The sequence below is a fragment of the Narcine bancroftii genome, chromosome 8, assembly GCF_036971445.1.
Source record: "Narcine bancroftii isolate sNarBan1 chromosome 8, sNarBan1.hap1, whole genome shotgun sequence".
Classification (NCBI taxonomy): Eukaryota; Metazoa; Chordata; class Chondrichthyes; order Torpediniformes; family Narcinidae; genus Narcine; species Narcine bancroftii.
The window spans coordinates 66028812-66049424 of record NC_091476.1 but is presented as its reverse complement, the minus strand read 5'-3'; the positions used below and the strand labels follow the sequence as shown (position 1 = coordinate 66049424).

Below are 20613 nucleotides of genomic sequence, written 5' to 3'. Positions count from 1 at the left end.
ATCATTTTTAGAGGCATGCTGGGCCCAGATTAAATTTTGCCACAGATTACTGGATTGGAGATTGCGATTCATGAGGGGATTACAAAGAAACCTCTTCTACTTCAGGAGGAATCTTTGAAACTAGATTTTAATAAATCAAAAGATGGGAACCATATTTGGGAACTGGAATTGATCCTTTTTATTGGTCTGACATTTGTTGGGACAGAAAGAGTGATGTAATTAATAGATTAGTTAATAATAAATTTATTCATTTATATTTATCAACATGCTTCGGCTGCAACCCCTTCATCAACCAGCAGATGGACCAGCCCCGGACGTAGTGAAGCAGCCTCAGTGGCCACTCAGCCCCCAACCACAATCCCAAGCAGACGGAGCTGGAGGTGGTGGGCCGTGACTCCACCACGGGCGCCTAGAAGATCACGCTCTCGCTGCTGCAGGGCTCCCTGCTCTCCACCCCCACGCCACATTGTGCTGCGCCGCCCGGACCACCTGCCCTCACCCCATGACCCATGTTTTAGATGGGGCACAGAAATTGGTATGTTTATGCATTCTACCTGGTCATACACCAAGATGACATCATTTTGGAAAGCAAAATATTTTAATAACAATTGGGTCTAGAGCAGTGATTCTCAACCTTCCCTTCCCACCCAAATCCCACCTTAAGCAATCCTTTACTAATCACAGACCCCTGATGGCAGAAGGATTACTTAAAGTGGGATGTGGGTGGAAAGAAAAGGTTGAGAACCACTATTTTAATCATCCCTCATTGACTCATTATGTGCACCGTTTCAGAACTCCCAAAGGAATTGGGCCAATGACAATTTATCACATGCAAAATATTTCAGTCACAATAGAGTCCAGAGCAGTGATTCTCAACCCTCCCTTCCCGTTCACATCCCTCCTTCAGCAACCCCTCACTAATCACAGAGCACCGATGGCAGAGGGAACACTTATGTAATGTGAGCAGAAAGAAAAAGATTGAGAACCACTGCAAGCCCTCCAGTCTCTGCAACATCCTGGTGAATCAGCAACTTAAACAGGAACGTGCTTCTTTTTTTTTTAAAAAAGCGCACAAGCAAAGGGGTTCCAATTCCAGGAACTCGGAAAGAACTTGTTACGGGAGGTTTTTTTTTTTTAATTCCTGCTTCTCCAATCACATCCCAGAGACAGTGCTCAAGAAACACCATCCCCAGGCCCATTCCCACAGCGAGAAAGTTCCTTTTGCGCGCAGCCCAGTCAGTCAAGCAGTATAGCAATCCAAAAGACAGCAGGCGCAAATTTAAAAAAAAAACCACATGCTCATTATATTCGGAGACGCAAGGGGCTGCAATTCGAAAGGGCTGGAGGAACTTGGCAGGGTGGAGCAGCATCTGTGGGGGGGGGGGGGGGGAGGGGGGGGGGAGTTGTCGAGAGACTGCCTCAGAAAGGTTGATGCTTCTTTTTGTGAGAGACCAGTAACACTGAGATCAGTAACACTGATCATTGTGTGAGATCAGTAATACTGATCTAAAAGAAAAGTGAGGATTGTGAGAGATGAGAAAAACTGACATTGCAATATGAACATGAAGAAATGAAGAAAAAGATCCGGTCACATGATGGAGTAGTGACCGGACGGTGAACTCCAGCCCTCTCCAGAAAAGTCGGGAAAAACAAGAGAAAACACAAAGGCACAGAAATAAAAGTTACAGAAAAGTGAGTATAAAGGTGGAAAGAAGATGGCGACAAAAAAAGAAAAGTCGAAAGCAACGGTAAGAAGAGAGGAAGAGAAGACAAAGGAGGAAAAAGGTGAAGGCCTTACCTGTCCGAAGAGGCCCGCTGCGGAGAGAGAAACCCGCTCCCTCAGGTCGGTAAATAATGGACTACAAAAATGGCTCGCAGAGCCGAGCAAAAGTGCGCAACCGCGCATGCGCGAAACTTCGCGCATGCGCGATGCGAATGAAAAAAAACACACCGACGGGAGGGGGGACCAGCTGGGGAGTCGATCTCCACAGCCGGCAACGACAGCTGCAGAACACCTGCAGCAAGAAGAGACCACAGAAGACAATAGAAACAAGAAAGAAGAGGAGGAAAGGGCAACAAAGAAACAACAGATGGTCAACCCAGAGGAAGAAGAAGAGGAAGAGTATGGTGAAATAGAAGAAGAAAAGATAGGCAAGGTAAAGGATATACTTGCTCTTATTAAAGGATACATGGAGTCATTTAAAGAATGGCAAACACAGGAATTTAAGGATTTAAGAAAAAGAATAAACAACACAGAAGAGAAAATAATTAAAATGGAGATGACCTTAACAGAAATGGGAAAAAAAATGGACAAGATGGAAGAGCGGGCAGTAGCAGCAGAAATGGAGGTAGAAGACTTAAAAAAGAAATTGGAGAAATCTAATAAAAAAACTAAAGAGACACAAGAACTACTAGCTCAAAAAATAGATACAATGGAAAACCATAACAGAAGAAATAACATAAAGATAGTGGGCCTTAAGGAAGATGAAGAAGGCAAGAATATGAGGGAGTTTATAAAAGAGTGGGTCCCTAAGACCCTAGGATGTCCAGAACTACAGCATGAAATGGAAATAGAACGGGCACATAGAGTATTGGCCTCTAAACCACAACCACAACAAAAACCAAGATCTATTGTAGTAAAATTCCTAAGATATACTACAAGAGAAAAGGTACTGGAGAAGACAATGGAAAAAGTAAGAGAGGGCAACAAACCACTGGAGTATAAAGGGCAAAAAATCTTCATTTATCCAGATATAAGTTTTGAACTCCTAAAGAAGAGAAAAGAGTTCAATACAGCAAAGGCGATTTTATGGAAGAAAGGGTATAAATTTATACTAAAGCATCCAGCGGTATTGAAAATATTTATTCCAGGACAACAAAACAGACTATTCTCGGATCCAGAAGAAGCACGAAAATTTGCAGAACAATTACAAAAATAGACTGAGGGAGGAAGACGGGTAATGAGAGTTAAAATGATCACGACTGATATGTATGTGGGTAAAGACAAAAATAGACTGAGGGATGAAGACGGGTAATGAGAGTAAAAATGATCACGATTGATATGTATGCAGGTAAAGAGGTATAAGAGTGAATAGAGACAATGTGCATACGTGAATGTATCTGTACTTAGAGGAAAATATAGATAGTATAGACAAGAATTAATAAGGGAAGGTAATGGAATAGAGAGAATAAGGAGGGAATTAAAAGAGGGACCTTTGTGACATATGAAAAGTGAAATCTTTTCTGGGGGAGGCGGGGTGGGGGGAAATAGCGGTCACTGCAAAATCAGTTGACGCTTGCGAGTGGATTCGCAAATCCAAATGGAGAGGGGAGATGTGGTTGTCCGACAAGGGATAAAGGACAACTCAGGAGGTGAAGGGGAGATTGGGGATAAATAAGATAGAAATAGGAGAATAAGGAAAATGTTAGATGTTGTAGGAATGTTGTCTTATAAAGAGTTGAAAATAAGAAAACAGAAATGGAAAAGGAGGAAAGGTAATGATGGAAAAACGGAAAGAGAAGATAAACAAAATATAAAAGGGCTACGCTGAACTATATGTCTTTAAATATTAATGGAATACATAACCAAATTAAAAGGAAGAAACTACCAAATTTAAATGAATAAATGTATTCCATTAGAAAAAATAACATATTGGTTAAGAAATAATATTGAAATATTCGAACAAGTATAGGAGCCTTACATTAAATACAATAGCGAAAACCTACCGGGGACAAACATTACCTAAGTTGATGGAAGGAGAAGGAAAGAAAAGAATGGACTCAGTAGAATTTCTGGTGTAATTTTGTTGAATGACAACATTGTCTGACTGGCTTAATGCAACCTAGATTGTATACCTAAAATGGATGAGAGGGGGGGGTGGGGGGGTGGTTTGGGAGGAAAGGGGGGGGGGGGGAGAAAAAGTCACTGTATATGTGTGAAAAAGAAATAGTGTATATCATGGCTAATGTGATTTATGGTGTGAAAAATAAAAAAATTTAAAAAAAAAGAAATGAAGAAAATAAAATTGATACATAAGTAAATGAATGAAGCCAGTACAAACAACATGAGACATGGATATTAGAAGGCAGGAAGCTGACACTGTCTGAGATAAGAATCTCCAACAGCAGCAAGTTCACTGAATGAAGGAGAGAAGGACAGACAATTGAGAATAGAAGTAGAGTTAGTCTGAATGAGATAAGGGTGGCCAAGCCCCAGATAGAATTAGCAAGGCTTGCATAAATAATTAGAAGACCTTAGGCAGTATTAGCAAGTTATACATATATAATTAGTAAGCCATACACAGATTTTTCAAGTATGCATATTTAACTAGTAAACCCTAGACAAGATTAACGAACCCTGCAGATGAAGGGACTGTAGCCTGAGAGTCGGGAAGGTGTGAATGGGGACAAGGGCTAGCTTGTGAATAAGGACAATGGGAATAATGGCATAAGAAGACACCGACAGGATACCCCCTGGTCCTCCAAGTATACTGAAACTGCATGTAGGCAGGAAGGATTGCCTCTGCCAAACCCATCCAGGGGGCAGAAGAATGTAAGGGGGAGGGTATTCTGATACTGAAATTTACTGTATAAAAGTTGGGTGAGCCCCAGTGTATGTGTGTATTCCCAGGGTAAGGGGAAAGCACCCAACTTTGCATTGTTGCTGTTATAAATGTTCTTTGTTCTCAATATTTGTCTCGAGCAATTTCTTTAAAGGTACTTCTGTTTCTAACATTTTCCTACCCAAAATGCTGCTTAATCCGTTGGGTTTCCCCAGCGTGCGTTTCTCCCCCCCACCCCAGAATATTACAAGTACTCAGTTCTGCCTGTCCTTGGTGTTGGAATCTAGGGGTTAAAACATTATGAAAGAAATGATTAATTAATAAGTTTATATGTACTGCATGGGTCAGGAAAAAAGAGGAATGTGATTAAGTGGCAATCACAGCATGGAGCAAAGTTGGCTGAGCAAAATTGTCTGCTCTCAAAATACAGGGAGAGGAAATGCATAAAACGATTTAGGAGGAATGCTCAAACTGAAGGAGGTGGTGAGTAGCACAGGAGACACAGGCCAGACCAGAACAAAGAATGGCCTGCAAGAAACAAAGGGAATGGAAAACCAGTCTAGGAGGAAGATTAAGGCATGAGGAGGTGTTAAAGAGAACAGCAGAAATTGGCCAGACAGGAACAGAATGGTGATTAGAAATATCTGGGGATGAATTAATTTCTGATCAAAACAACAGGATGGTCTGGCCTGGAGGATTAAGATGGGAGTGCTACACCCCAGATATCTGCAAAACAGGAGATGACTTGTGATAACCCTTATGAAAAAAGATCTAGCAAAGGAAGCCAACTTTTGTTCTGTATGATGTTGATCTATATAAACTGAGCCAACTGGACAATAGGGGTCAGTCTTGGGGAATAGCTCACTGTGCAGGTGACCTATGAACTAACGACTGAACTAGAGCTCTGTTAAGTTTTATTCTTGAGCTGTGTAATAAATTGACTGTTGAACCGAATACCTTCTCCTATCACTTCATTCAAAGAACACGCTGGACTCAGACCACATAGACTAAATTAAGAGTAAGGTAAAGCCAGAGTCCGACATTGGCCACAACTGGACACTACCAGAACATGCATCACAAAAGAGAACAAACATTCCACTATTTCATGTTTTGGCAGGGAGTGGAGAGGCACGATCATTCCAAAACATCAACAAATACACTGCATTTGGTTTTTATTTCATATTTCTGGATTTTTTAAAAATCATCATATTTAAGGAGAGGGATTATGGGGGAAGGAAGGGAGGGAGAGACAGTGTGAGGAAGGGTGGAAGGAGAGAGGGAGGGAGAGCAGGGAGGGAAGGAGAGATCGACAGAAGAGGGGGAGAGCAGAGGGAGAGGAGGGGGGCCGAGGGACAGGCGGCGGGGGGGTGGTGGTGGTGGGAACAGAGGGAGAAGCCAGCGCGGGGAGGGGAGGGTGGTGGGGACCGAGGAAGAGGCAGTGGGGGAGGAGAAGATGAACATGCAGGAGTAGGTAGAAAGATGGAAACAATGGAAGCAGTTGGGGGGTCTTCTAAAATTAGAAAAATCATCATTCATGCTGTTGGTTTGAGGCTGTCCTGGGTATACGATAAGTTGTTCCTCACGTTTACACTTGGTCGCACCTTGATGGATTAATGAGGCCAAGAGCAGACTTGTTATTGTAGGTAACATGTTATTGTAGGAATAGTCGGGATATTTGAAACAGTTTGCTGCAGGGAGATTTCTTTAAATTTCGACATACAGCACGCTAACAGGACCTGCTGGCCTCCAGTATTATCCTCGTTATCAGAATTCAAGCATTCAGTAGCTTCACATTCAACACAAGAGTGAAAAATTTCATCTGAATACAATATTCCTGCTCACCTGCCAGATCACATGTGTAATCGTTGATACGGTGTAATAGTTGACTTTTTTTGGGCCTCATCCACCCACCCATCTGAGCTCCCAATCCCACGATCACTTGCTCCGCCCCCCCCTCCAATTCGAGCTCCTGACACCCCGGACTCATGACGTCCCAACACCTTAAACAACAGTTGGACCTGTGGAAAGTCAATCTCTCCCCCCCCACCCCCCAAATCTGTCCCCAAAAAATTGGACCCCAAAACACGTATTTTTGTGTCCAGAAACCCATCTCAAATTTTTTTTTATATAAAGCAGCAAAAAAATGATGTAAAACACAGCATTAAATCCATCTAACAGTGGGGGTGCACCAGGTTTCCATCTTTGAAGGACATTGGTGAACCAGTTGGCTTTGCAGAACAATTAGGATAACTCACAGAAGTCAGCCCACTGGCTCATCGAGTCCGCTCCGGCACTCTAACCATGAGCTGATCCATCCACCCACTGCCCTGTGGGATTGGTTGACAACGTCATGACATGAATGTGCTGAGTATAAATATAATTAGTTGAAACAATATAGAGTAGACTTTTAAATGATTGCTGTGACTTACTGAAAAATGGGTTTTGGAACCCCCACCCAGACAGGTCAGCTGCAACTAACAACATTCCAGACAACTATCCACAAAGCCATCTCCTGGTCCTCTGCGCACTACAAGCTTGTCCAGCTGAATGTGGAAACATCAAAAGCCTGCAGAAGTATGGGTCTACAAAGGCTTTGATTCAGTATGTGGAATTCAGCTAACCCTGTTGAAGATGATGAATACGGAGATCGCTGAGGAAGCAACCATTTACATGTGCCAAGAGCTAGGCTAATGGTTCTGCACTGTCTTAAAGGACCCTTTTGAACTACTGTCATCATGTCTGCCACAAATCCATATCTTTTAATTATTTCATGCCATGAATCCAGATCTTTTAATTATGTCATGTACATATAGAAAGCCAATCAATTATAACTTTTTTCTTGCCTTTAGAAATGAACCAACACTGACTGTAACACCTCAGCTTGTAAGAATACCCTGTAACCTTGTACTTTGAATGAGGTTCAACAGTATTAGGGAGGTGACCTCATCTATCCAACCCTAACTACTGCTCATTCCAGCTAGTGTGACTCTTAATAAATTCTCTGTGTGTTGTACTTTGTGGTTTGGTTGTATTTCTTGTACCTTTACAGGGCTAAACTATTACATCCTGACCTTCTCTCCTGTAACCCTTGCTGTCCTGACTAATCAAATACCTGCCAATCTCTGCCTTAAATATATCCAACGACCCCGTTTCCATGGCAACAAGTTCCACGGTATCGCGACCCTCCGGCTGAAGAAACTTTTCCGTGTCTCTGTTTTAAATTGACACCTTCTTTTGGATGAGAGGGCGCAACCAGTGGCGCGGTTTCTGTAACGACGTCCTCCCCAAGTCTGCAGGAGTTTTCCCCCGGGGGGGGGGGGCACTCTAGTTTCCACCCTCACCTCCCCAAAACGTACCAGGGGTTGTAGGTCAATTGGGTGGCATGGGCTCCTGGCCTGAAAGGGCTTGTTACCATTAAAAAATTTAAATTAATTTACTCTCATACTATGGGAAACATTCTTGCCACATCTACTCTTGTCAGCATTCAAAATGCCTCAGTGAGGTTTCCCCCCCCCCCCCCCACCACTCATCATTCTACTCCAACAGTACAGTCCAAGAGTTGTCAAACTTTCCTCATATGCTAACCCTTTCATTCCTGGTATCGTTCTAGTAAATCTTCTCTGAACCCTTCTTGCCACTCCAGCAGATCCCTTCTCAAATAAAGGGGCCAAAACCATACACAGTCGTCCAAGTGAGGTATCACCAATGCTTTGTAGAGTCTCAACATTGGAGGAACAACTCCTGATTTTCCGACTGGCCGCTTCCAGCTGGGTGACATCAGCATCGACTTTTCCAGTTTCTGGTGACCTGCTCTCCTCTCCTTGATTGCCGTTGTCCCCTTCTCCACCTCCTTCGCCCCACCTCTTTTTGTTCGGACATTTTTCCATCCCTTGAAGAAAGGGCTGAAGCCCAAAACCTCAGTGATGTATGGCTACCTTTCCTAACCTTGAGATTCTTTTTCCTGCGGGCACGGCAGAATGACCACTTATTGGTCGTGCAAAAGAAAAAAACTGTACTGAACGTGCACACGCGAACAAATATAAACTACGGACTGTGCAATAAGGAGAGAAAAAGGGGCCCCATGAAGGGTAGAATGGTGAGCACGATGATGTGAGAGCACCAGTAGCCCGGATTCGAATCCAGCGTTCTCTCTCATTCACCCCCCCCCCCCCCTTACTGGGGGCTCCGGTTTCCGCCCACCCCTTCAATCTTCCCCACTCTCCCATTTATCCTGAAGCCACCCGAGGCGAGAGGGCGTAACGACCGTGGCGAAGTTGGCCGCCACGCAGCTGCAGCGCCAGTGATCGGGGCCTGGGGGAAAGAGGTTCGAATCCCACGCTGTGGGGAGTTTGTGCGTTCTCCGCGAGAGCTTCTGGGCCCGTTACAAACCCCCACGAAACATACCGGGGGGGGGGGGGGCGCCTGTTACCGCGCTGTAAATTTAAAGGAAATTAAACGAATTTTTCTTAAAACGCTAAAAAAAAATATTCAGATGCAGTTCATGAAAGAAACGACGTTTCAGATCTGAGGCACTGGCCCCGGCTCAGCTATTCACGTGCTGTGCGCCTAGATCCAAAGCGTCAGTGGCCAGAGGGGAACGATCAGTGAAGAGACAGGAACAGTCAGTCAGAGCACTCAAAAGGCAAAACAGCAGTGAAGTGATGGAGGGGATTCAGACAGTAGCCCCGCTTGTTTCCACAAGCTCGAGGCAACCCAGAAAATACTTCCAACACCCTTTAACCCCAAAGTCCCCACACACCAAACATCTCTCAGTCTGTTTTCTTTTGCACCACAACAAACTGTGAAGGTGTCATTTCCCCACCTTCCCCCGTTACTTTTAAATTCATCTTCTGCATGTTTTATGCACCGAAGCAACGCTATTGTCCCTGTGCACATGGCAACAAAGTGAAAGCAATCGAGTGCAGTTGCGGGGAGGTGGTTCCTGGCTACGAATTCCCACATTAAAAAACATTTCCACCACCCCCTCCCCCACCAAAAACACAAGGCTAGAGAAACAGTGCACTTTATAGAGCAAAGATAAACATTTCGGGCCTGAGCTCTTCATCAAATTACGAGCAAAATGTCGGCAGGTGCCCGGACAAATTGAATGGGGGGGGGGGGGGGGAGGAGGGGCAAGGGGAGGAGCACGGTCCCACAGGGCAGGGGAGAACACCATACATACTTGTGTAATAGTCGAGTTTTGGGGATTCAAATTTTTCAGCTCAAATTTGGGGCGATCGACTTTGACACGTTCACTGCTTTTGACCGCGCCAAGTGCCGGCATCATTCAAGGCGTCAGGAGCTCGGAGCCGGCCGGTAAAGTCCACGTTCGGGGCATCGGGAGCTCCAGTGAGCGGGCAGCCGAGGCAAGGGTATGAGGTCGGGGCGTCGGAAGCTTGGACAGGCAGGTAGTCGAGGAGAGCATCCCGCAATCAGGACGTCTGGAGTTTGGATGGGTGGGTGGTTGGGGCCAAATATTTGAGAGGGGGGTCGTCTTTTGCACAGAATATATGGAAAATACGAGGCTCAATGCATGGGTCCGGGAGTTCTGTTCTGCACTGATTGACAGCCTCCTGAGATTTTCACCCTCCACTAAGATTGACAGCCCCTCCCGTGACACACAACACCCCTGAGTGATCCCAAGCGCCCCCCCGTGACCGAGCCCCCCCAGTTGTCCGAGCCGCCACCCCCCCCCCCCTCCCCGTGGCCCACAGCCCCCTGCGGCCGGGGGTTGCCAGGGGTGGCCTGATCCACCCGCCGGGCCTCACCTTGACGGGCATCGCGGCGGTTGCAGTCCGGAGAACGTATCTGCAGCTGTAACGAGCCGTCGCCCAGAGCTTCTGGCAACCCAGCTGGATCATCCTCGCCCTCTTATCGCGTCAACCGGGCCGAGCCCGCCTCGCTCCGCCCCTCCCTGGCCACCGGCCCCGCCTCGCCGTGACCCTCCGGCCCCTGTGGGACCGGTACGGGGCATGCGCATTGCACAAACGGCGGCACCCTCCCCTCTCCGCAGCCGGTGCATGCGCAGTGCTCGCCGCCGCCGTGACTGGCACAGAGCATGCGCAGGGCTCCACAAACAATGACTGACTCAGAATGGTGCTAATCTATTAAATATTGTCTGCTGTATCCCTCCCAAACTGTACACACAAGGGAGGAAGGGGGACTTATGCAATGTTTGCACCAAGTAGGTAGGGTTGAAAAGAGAGCTTTTGGCATTTGGCCTTGATCAAATTTTTGAGTGTAGGATGTTAGGGTAAAGTTGTGTAAGACATTACGCCCTTTCAAACCGCCATGTAAAATGGGGTTAACCGGGCAAATCACCCCCCTGTTACATGGCTGTTAGAAAGGTCAGCCCCGGCAGAACCCAACCTACCTCAGAGGTTGTCGGGGAGCCCAGTTCCACTTATCTGGGTGGCAGCCACCAGTGATCGGAGCAGGCCCGCTTCTTCCAGTGACATCGGCGCTTGTGTGCACGTGTCGCCGCCGGGCAAGCTCGGGGGGGAGGGGGTGTGGGGATTTTCCAGCGCCTTTGCCCCGGTGATTGCACCTGGGTCCCAGGAGGGTGACCCAGGGGCTACAGTTTAACAAAGGCCAAATCTGGAGTACCGCGTGCAGTTTTGTTCACCTAACCACAGAAAACGGGGGGGGGGGGGGGGGAAGGGAATGCTGCCATCAGAGGGCAGCGGCGGTTGTGGAGCATCCACACCCACCCTGGTCTTGCTGCTGCCGTCAGGAAAGAGGTCTCAGGGCTACAAGGCTCGCACCCATTAGGTTCAGGGACAGCTGCTCCCCTTCCACCATCGGGCTCCTCAACGACAAACTCAATCAGGGGCTCATTTAAGGACTTGCACTTGTGCACTTTATTGATTTTTGTTCTCTCTGTAGTGCACAGTTGATTTGTTTACATTCGCTATCTGTTTGCATGTCCACGTTGAATACAGTTTTTTTTGCACTACGAGTGGTAATTCTGCCTGGCCCACAGGAAAAAGAGTCTTGGGTTGTATGTGATGTCATGTATGTACTCTGACAATAAATCTGAATTACATCTATTTCATTATCTATCCTGTCTTGGACCTCTCCTGGACCCAGAACACCTCCTCATTCATCAGGAAGGCGCAGCAGCGCCTACACGTCCTCAGGAGGTTGAGGAGGGCAAAGCTACCAGCCTGATGATTAAAGTGGGTGAGAGGATCACTGGGGATCTCCCTTTCCTCTGTAGATGACATTTAAATTTAAACACACAGCAACAGTAAAAGACCCTTATGGCCCACAAGATCCCCGATTACACTCAATTGTCACAAGCCACTTTCAGGTGCTCGGACGCAGATAATGCACCGGCAGATGCGCCTGGGGGAGTTCAACTGGGACATTCAGGTGGCCGTGGAGACTTTCTGTCACCTGAACATGCCTGCTGAAGGAGAGCCGTGTCCGAGCGAACACTGGGCACCACGCGGACTGTGGCCGGAGTCACTGCTGCGTTCCCTTCCCTTCTCCAAGCCCTGCATCTCTTCTGAGATATCTTCAGATGTTTAATTTTGACCTCTTATTTATGACAGCATTTAATTGTGCCAACTTTGGCAGCCCTGCCTTCAGCTGTCAAGGTTCTGAGTTTTGAAAGAAATGCACTATTTTTTACCAAGTTTTTGTTATGTAATCTAATGCCCCAAAGTAGGGTTTTTTAAAAACCGAATATACACTTTGCAACGTTAAAGCCACTAACTAAGCATAAGATGCTGTTGGTAAATTGTTACCTACCTGATGATGAGAGAAACAATATTTAATAGGATATTAAATCTTATATTAAATATCTTAGAAGGATTGTGTCTTGGGCTGCATTCACGATGCTGCTTTCAGGTGCAACGGGGGGATTCTTGGAGCCGGAGATTATACCTACAGGAGGATTAGATAAGTGCTCCTCCTGGCCGGGTTCTCCACCTTCAGGTGGCCACCCAACAGCTGCATTGGGGTAGAATATGCGCTTTACAGTCGGGGTATTCTGGCCACATGAAAGTGGCTATTGACAAATAAACCCTGTTATCTCGTCAGGATAATGTGAATTATTTTGCAACCATTTAAGAATACACTTTTCTCACTGTAGTAACTGTAGTGCCCCACTGTGGGGTGTGTGTGTGTGTGTGTGTGTGTGTGTGTGTGTGTGAACAGTTTCCTGAGATTGTGGAAGGCATCAGTAAGTAAAGTCTCTTCTGTAATTTGAATCTTGCATCTCTAAGTTATTTAATAAGTCTCCCAAGTAACACAGAGACATGACACACAGTTTTGAAGGGCGGGAGGAAACCGGAGCACCCAGTGGAAACCCATGCAGACACAGGGAGAATATGCAAACTCCTTACAGGCAGCACCAGATTTGAACCCCGGTCATGCTGACCCCCGACTCTAACCATGGCTGTGCTGTCTAGAAAGGGCTCAAGGAATGATAGAAGATCCTTGACATCCAGCGTGCAGTATCTTCGACCCACTACCCTCAGGAAGGAGGGGCAGGGGTGTCAAAATCAGGCTTCTTCCCACCAACTGTGAGACTGATGAACATTAAGAAACACACCAAAACACACCAAGAACTCAGCCGGTCTTTCCTGCACCCATAGAAAACAAAGAGATATCACCGATGTTTCAGGTCTGAACCCTTCCTCACAGAAAACTCAGAAAAGGCAGGATGCCTCCAAATTCAGACCATGGGGGAGGGATCCAGGCCAACAAAAGGTGTTAATCGGGGAATGAGGTGAGAATTTATCACATCTGTGTGAAAGGAGACAGTGAAATGGAGAGATGGCGGGTGGGGGGGGGGGGGGGGGGAGGAAGAAGGTGGTTTTAATGAAAGCCCAGAGAGGTTGATATGAATGCCGCGCCGGTTGGAGGGACTAACCAAGTAAATCGTTCCATAATATTTACTCTGATTATTTCTTCTTTGGCTTGGCTTTGCGGATGAAGATTTATGGAGGGGTAATTATTAATTTATTTTGTTCCTCTATTTGTAAGTTTGGTAGTTCAATTTTAGTTAGAAATTCATCTATTTTCCCTTCTTTCCCTTCATTTTCAGTTTGGTATAATTGTTCATAGAATTCTCTAAAGTTTTCCTTGATCTCCTTTGGATTATATGTGATTTGTTTGTCTTTTTTTCTTGATGCCAATACCACTTTCTTAGCTTGTTCTGTCTTAAGCTGCCATGCTAGAATTTTGTGCGTTTTTTCCCCTAGTTCATAATATTTCTGTTTTGACTTCATTATATTCTTCTCCACCTTATATGTTTGTAGTGTTTCATTTTTATTTTTTTATCTGCCAATTCTCTTCTTTTAGTTGTATCTTCCTTCATTGCTAATTCTTTTTCTATATTTACTATTTCCCTTTCCAACTGCTCTGTTTCCTGATTATAGTCCTTCTTCATCTTAGTTACATAACTTATTATTTGCCCTCTAATGAACGCTTTCATTGCATCCCATAGTATAAACTTATCTTTCACTGATTCCGTATTTATTTCAAAATACATTTTAATTTGTCTTTCAATGAATTCTCTAAAATCCTGCCTTTTGAGTAGCATGGAGTTTAATCTCCATCTATACATTCTTGGAGGGATGTCCTCTAACTTTATTGTCAATATTAAGGGTGAATGGTCCGATAATATTCTAGCTTTATATTCTGTTTTTCTTACTCTATCTTGCATACGAGCTGATAACAAAAATAGGTCTATTCTTGAGTATGTTTTATGTCTAGCCGAGTAATATGAATATTCCTTTTCCTTTGGGTGTTGTTTCCTCCATATATCCAAAAGTTTCATTTCTTCCATCGATTTAATTATAAATTTGGTTACTTTGTTCTTTCTGTTAATTTTTTTTCCCAGTTTTGTCCATTTTTGAATCCAAATTCAGGTTGAAATTGGAGGGGGTAATTATTTATGTAAGAAGTAAATCACAAAATTCTGCAGACCCTGTGGTTGAAGTAAAGATGCTGGAGAAACACAGCAGGTCAAACAGGATCCTGTTGAGCCCCTTCGTCAAGCTATGGACAAATGTCGGCAGACGTCCAAACTAAAGAGTGGGGGGAGAGGGAAGGGGTGGCAAAGGCAGGAGGTGGAGAAAGGAGCAATGGAGGGGCAGGAGGGAAATGGTAGGGATGGGTGGGTGGAGGGACAGGGGAGGGGGAGGGGAAAGACATAGCGAGTGAGTTTAGGGCTCGCACCCTGCCCAGCCGGTAAATAAGATGCTGATCCTCCTATCTGTGGATGTTCAGGGTGGGATAGTGCAGGGGCAGACGCAGGAGTGTGGCCCGGAATTGAAAATCGATTATTTTATGTGAGGATTATCCACTGGGTATTGGGTGTTTTTGTTAGTTTGCATGGGTACAATTGTGACAGGATATAGATATGTTTTTGGGAGATAAATTGGGAAAGATTTTTTAGAGTAGGTCACATACAAACACTTTAAAACAGATCTTATTTGAAATACTGGAGCTCTGCCCCATGCTAGACATATCGGGGGCCAACAGTCTTTGCAAGAGCTTTGGAGAGTGCCCAAGAAACTTCACTAATGGATTGTTGTTTACAAAAAGACAACAGATGAAAGAGCTTGTCGGAGCCACCTGTCTGGAGGGGAACTTGCTGTTCTAGGAGGGTCATGTGGTTTTGCAAGCAGAGAGAGTCAAACAGGCTTCTCTCTGAGAGAGAGATCAGTTCTACAGTTCTACAGTCAGCAGCAGAAGCTGGGACTGGAACAGGACAAGCTGGGAAGCTTGCAGAAACCCCATTTTGGAAGACGGGTTGTGAGTGCTTTGTTCAGCTTGGTCAAAGCCCTTGTGGTTCATGCAAGAGGAGTGGACTGGCTGACTAATGTTTCACTTGGAATAAGAAAATCAAAAAGGAACTCTGTAGTGACCTGAAAGAAAGAGGTTATCATCTGGAGAGCCCTGAAGGGGCAAGTTTCGTCAGCAAGACACAGGAGTGGTTGATGGAAATACATCAGTTGTGGATGTCCTGGAACAACAAATCTCTCTCTGAAAACCGACAGGAACCTTCCTGAGTGGTAACTATTTACCTTTCAAGCACCAAAGCCTGGTGAACTTTATACATGTTAAATTCTGTGTACAGTATAAGAATTGCCTGCAACCAGTGAACTTTTGTTAAAGTAACCATTTGTCTTCATGAATATCTATTGCTGCTGGGTTTTGGGGTCCTCTGGCTCACAACAGGTTATATTTTGGACAAGCAGTTGGGCGATAAGAGATCGGGCAGAGATGTGGCAAATGGATTGAAATGTGAAAGTGTTCAGTTTGGCAGGAAGCCCTAAAGTTATAATTATCTGGAAAGTGAGAGCTTGGGGCACAGCTGCAAGAGGGTGGCATGCAGATACAGCGAGCGATTTAAGAAAGGCAGAATTTTTTTTATTTGTAATGAAATGAGGAAGTCTACCAATGCTACGATCATGGTGGATACACAAAATTTTAAAAGTACAGCTTGGTAACAGGCCATTTCAGCCCACAAGTCCATGCCACCCAATTAACACCCTGTTAAGCTACGACCCCCCCCCCCCCCCCAACCCCAGTATGTTCCAAACATGGGATTCGAACCCCCGGTCCCAATTGCTATAAAGGCACGCGAGCTTGCCGCAAGCGAAAAGTCAACAGGTTCTGCAGCGTCTGTGGGAGGCAAAGATGCCTCACTGACATTTTCGGGCTTGAGCTCTTCGTCGAGGCAGGCCTGGATAAAAAGGGCAGGGGTAAAAAGGAGGGTAAGATGGGGCTAGGGAACGTGAGGAGGAGCAGAGTCCAACAGCCCAATGGTTGGACGTGGGTGGGAAGGGGGAGGCAAGCCAATGAATTGATTGGTGCGGGCAGGTGGCTTTGAGGACAGAGAGAGACATGAACAGGGATGGGGAAAGGTGGGGTCGAGTTGGAAACTGGAGAAGCCCAGCCAGTTGGAGGGAGCCCAGATGGAAGGTGAGGTGTTGCTCCCTCCAATTTGCGGGTGGTCTCAGTCTGGCCATATGTGAACAAGGAAATGGGGGTGGGGAATTGAACTGGCTGCTGGGAGATCCAGGCCAATGAGGCGGACAGAGCCGAGGTGCTGAAAACGAATACAGAAGTAGGATAAATGTTGCTGGTATCTCTACTGGACTCTTAATGTGATGGAGGGTATCTGACTGTGTAACAAGCCCAGAGGACCCCAAAACCCAGCAGCAATAGATATTCACCAAGACAAATGGTTACTTCAACAAAAGTTGCTTTTAATTATCTTTAAACATGTAAACAGTATCACACTTTAACTTATCTAACCTAACTTAACCCCCTTCTAATTCTAAGTGCACATTTGTGTAATGTGTTTGTAAGTTCAGAAAAGTTATTTGGTTCACAGTTCAATCTCACTTCTCATTCCTCCAAGTTCACTGGTTGCAGGCAATTCTTATACTGTGCACAGAATTGAACATTTATAAAGTTCACCAGGCTTTGGTGCTTGAAAGGCATATGGTTACCACTCAGGAAGGCTCTTGTCAGTTTTCAGAGAGAGATCTGTTGTTCGCTGGATGCCCACAACTGATTCCTTTTTTTTAAAAATCAGTCATTCCAGTATCTTGCTGACGAAACTTGCCCCTTCAGGGTTCTCCAGATGATAACCTCTTTCTTTCAGGTCACTACAAAGTGTCTTTTTGTTTTTCTTATTCCAAGTGAAGCATTAGGCAGTCAGTCCTCTCCTCTTGTGTGAACCACAAGGGCTTTGACCAAGCTGAACAAAGCACTTATAAACCCGTCTTCCAAATGGAGCTTTCCAGCTTGTCCTATTCCAGTCCCAGCTGCTGCTGCTGACTCTAACATTGTATAAATGATCTCTCTCTCTCCCTCTGTTTGCAAAATCACAAGACCCTCCTAGAATGGCAAGTTCCCTTCCAGACAGAATGCGGTTCTGACAAGCTCCTTCATCTGTTGTCTTTTTGTAAACAACAATCCATTAGTGAAGTCTCTTGGGCACTCTCCAAAGCTTTTGCAAAGGCTCTGAGGCCCCAACATGTCTAGCAAGGGGCAGATCTCCAGTATTCTAAATAAGATATGTTTTAAAGTTTTTGTATGTGACCTACACTAACAAACCTGCCCCAATTTATCTCCCAAAAAATATATCTATATACTCTGTCACAGACCAAATACAGAAAGGCTTTAATCCACTTCACCTCTGTTCTCCAGTTGTAGTGACTCAATGACTCCAGGTGTGACTGGCCTGGAGGGCGCCGGCTCAAGTCTATATACAGATGGGTGATTGACAGCCGGCCAGGTGGGGTCAGTCTACCTGGAGGTACAGAGGTCCCCCCCCTGCAGGTGGCTGGTGGCCGCGCGGCCCAGTGCTGTTGTAGCACCTCACAACCACAAACTTATCCTGCAGGGCTTGAACCTCTCCATACAGTTGGCCCATCAATTTATTTTATGATTCAAGATTCCTCTGTCATGTAATAAAAGATAGTGTAATATTACACGGAACATTTACGTCTGGTGGACAGATTCGCCATCAGCAGATATTGCCCGAAGCATCTCTTCTTCTTCTTTCTTCTTTGGCTTGGCTTCGCAGACGAAGATTTATGGAGGGGGTAAAAAGTCCACGTCAGCTGCAGGCTCGTTTGTGGCTGACAAGTCCGATGCGGGACAGGCAGACACGATTGCAGCGGTTGCAAGGGAAAATTGGTTGGTTGGGGTTGGGTGTTGGGTTTTTCCTCCTTTGCCTTTTGTCAGTGAGGTGGGCTCTGCGGTCTTCTTCAAAGGAGGTTGCTGCCCGCCAAACTGTGAGGCGCCAAGATGCACGGTTTGAGGCGTTATCAGCCCACTGGCGGTGGTCAATGTGGCAGGCACCAAGAGATTTCTTTAGGCAGTCCTTGTACCTTTTCTTTGGTGCACCTCTGTCACGGTGGCCAGTGGAGAGCTCGCCATATAATACGATCTTGGGAAGGCGATGGTCCTCCATTCTGGAGACGTGACCCATCCAGCGCAGCTGGATCTTCATAAAGGGAGTCACCCCCCCCCAGGATTGCCGAGCGTCCGTATATTCGGCTTCTGCAGAGTCCAGACCAAGCCATCAGCTGCCCGAGAGCTCCAGGTCCAACTCTCCGACATGGTCAGGAAGCCTTCGGCGCTTTCTCGCATCCCCGGTACGCCTGCAGCTAGGTCCGAGCTCGTCTCCAGTAGAACACAGCCTGCCACGAGTCCCTGGGCCACGGACTCCAGTGGCCCGTGCCGCTCTCTCAATTCAAGTCGCCCGTTGCTGCCTGCATGACCTCCAGCCGTGGAGCCCGCCCCCTCCCCTCGCTGGTCCGCCGCCATGGTCACTTTCCCCGGCTTCTTCTTCTCGCTGGGGGGGAGGGGGGGTGTTTGGGAGGTGGGAGAGGGTGGGGGTGGTCTCCCCATTTTCCGGTGCCCTACGTCAGTCCTCCGCTTCCCCCCCCCACCGAAGTCTGCAACCCCTTGTGGCCGATGCCGATCAGAGGCGCAGACAGGTCATGGGATTTTAAATCAAGCTGCAGTCAGCTCCATTAATGCCAGTCAGACCTGGGCAGTTGGACCCTGATGTGGGGTGGGGGGTAGTGCAGCGTCCCCATACCTTGCTCCCCCTGGGTCCAGTGCCGCCAGTACAGCAGCTTCACAACCCCCACTTCCCATTAAAACATCGTCTCTCATAGACATTATCAGACAAACACAAGGTAAAGACTGAACAACAGACTTTAATCCACAAAAACCTCCACAGAGCCAAGCAGACTGAGACTGCAGCAACTCAGTGTGAGGCCTCGGGAGGTAGGCACAGGCTAATAGCCCGGAGGGTGATTGACACCTGACCCGGTGGGGCTTGATCTATTCAGTCCGACTGACTGGCAGTCAGCCAGGTGTTGTCGTGTCCCCTTACACTTCTGCAGGTCCAGAGGTTGCCCCCTGCAGTAGGTTGGTGCTGTACCACCACAGTCCCCACTCCCTGCTCCCCTGGGTCACAGCCCCAATTCCCATTAAAACATCCTCTCTCATTCTTTGACCCACAAATCTAATGGCAGATAGGTTGAGGAATCGTTATTCCCAGGATCTCCCAGAACCCCATTCCACGTTCTCATCACTTTGCTCCCATCGTTCCCAGCCCCGGTTACGTCTCACGACCACCGCGCTATTGAATCTGTTCCTTATCACCTGACTCCACCTCCCCGTCACAACCTCTGAATGAAACCTTATCAGAGGTTGGACAGATTTTTCCCTACCCATGTTGACTCTGTTGTTGCTTCAGAAAATTCAGAGACCCTTTCGAAATCCTTGTTTTCATATTGCTCACCTTCGATCAACATCAGGAATTTGGAAATTGCAAAATCCCCTGCCAATTAACCATGACTAAGCGAATAAATCACTTATTTCCTCTTTATCAGGCCACATGTGCAACATGGACCACACTTGGAGAGAGCAGAAAGAGGCCATTCAGTACTTTGAAATGCTGCTGGATCAAACCATGCTGTGCTGCCTTGAGACCACCCCTCCCTCAGTGTGGGGCTCCCTCACCTTGTCTTCCCACAGGGTGAAGATCCCTCACTGCCCCTTCCCTCAGCAAGGAGCTCCCTCACCACCTCTCCCCCACTAAGGAGCTCCTTCACTACCCTCCTCAGTAAGGAATTCCCTCCTCACTACCCCTCCCTCAGCATGGAACCGTCACTGCCCCCCCACAGCATGGAGCTCCCTCACTCTCTCCCATAGTGAAGAACTCCCTCACCCATCCCTCCCACAGGGCAGATCTACCTCACCATCCCTGCCACATTGAAGAGCTCCCTCACCCATCCCTCCAAAAGCACGGAGGTCCCTCACCCATCCCTCCCACAGGGCAGATCTCCCTCCCACAGAGAAGCGCTCTCTCTTCAGGGGCGGTTTAAAGCCAATGGCAGTCAGACCCAGGCATTTGGACGCTGCGGGGGATGGGTTTGGTAGCACTGCTCTCCCCGGGTCCAGAGCTGCCCTGATTTCCATTAAAATGTCCTTTGACCCACAAACCTAGCTGCAGGTAGGTTGAGGAATCATTATTCCCAGGTCTCCCAGAACCCCATTC

The 20613-nt window shown here is 46.7% G+C and overlaps 1 protein-coding gene across 2 annotated transcripts in view; it reads right to left on the bottom strand.

Annotated features, from left to right (window-relative positions):
• Nucleotides 1-20613, bottom strand: part of prdx5 (peroxiredoxin 5) — a 44817-nt gene that overhangs the window by 23413 nt on the left and 791 nt on the right. The window contains exon 1 of one of the 2 annotated variants that reach the window (XM_069893899.1): nt 10331-10537. The exons of the other annotated variant lie outside the window; for it this stretch is intronic. Coding sequence (XP_069750000.1) covers nt 10331-10423 — 93 coding nt within the window. The 5' untranslated portion in view covers nt 10424-10537. Of the gene's footprint in view, nt 1-10330; nt 10538-20613 lie in introns of those variants that run through there. 2 annotated transcript variants of the gene reach the window in all.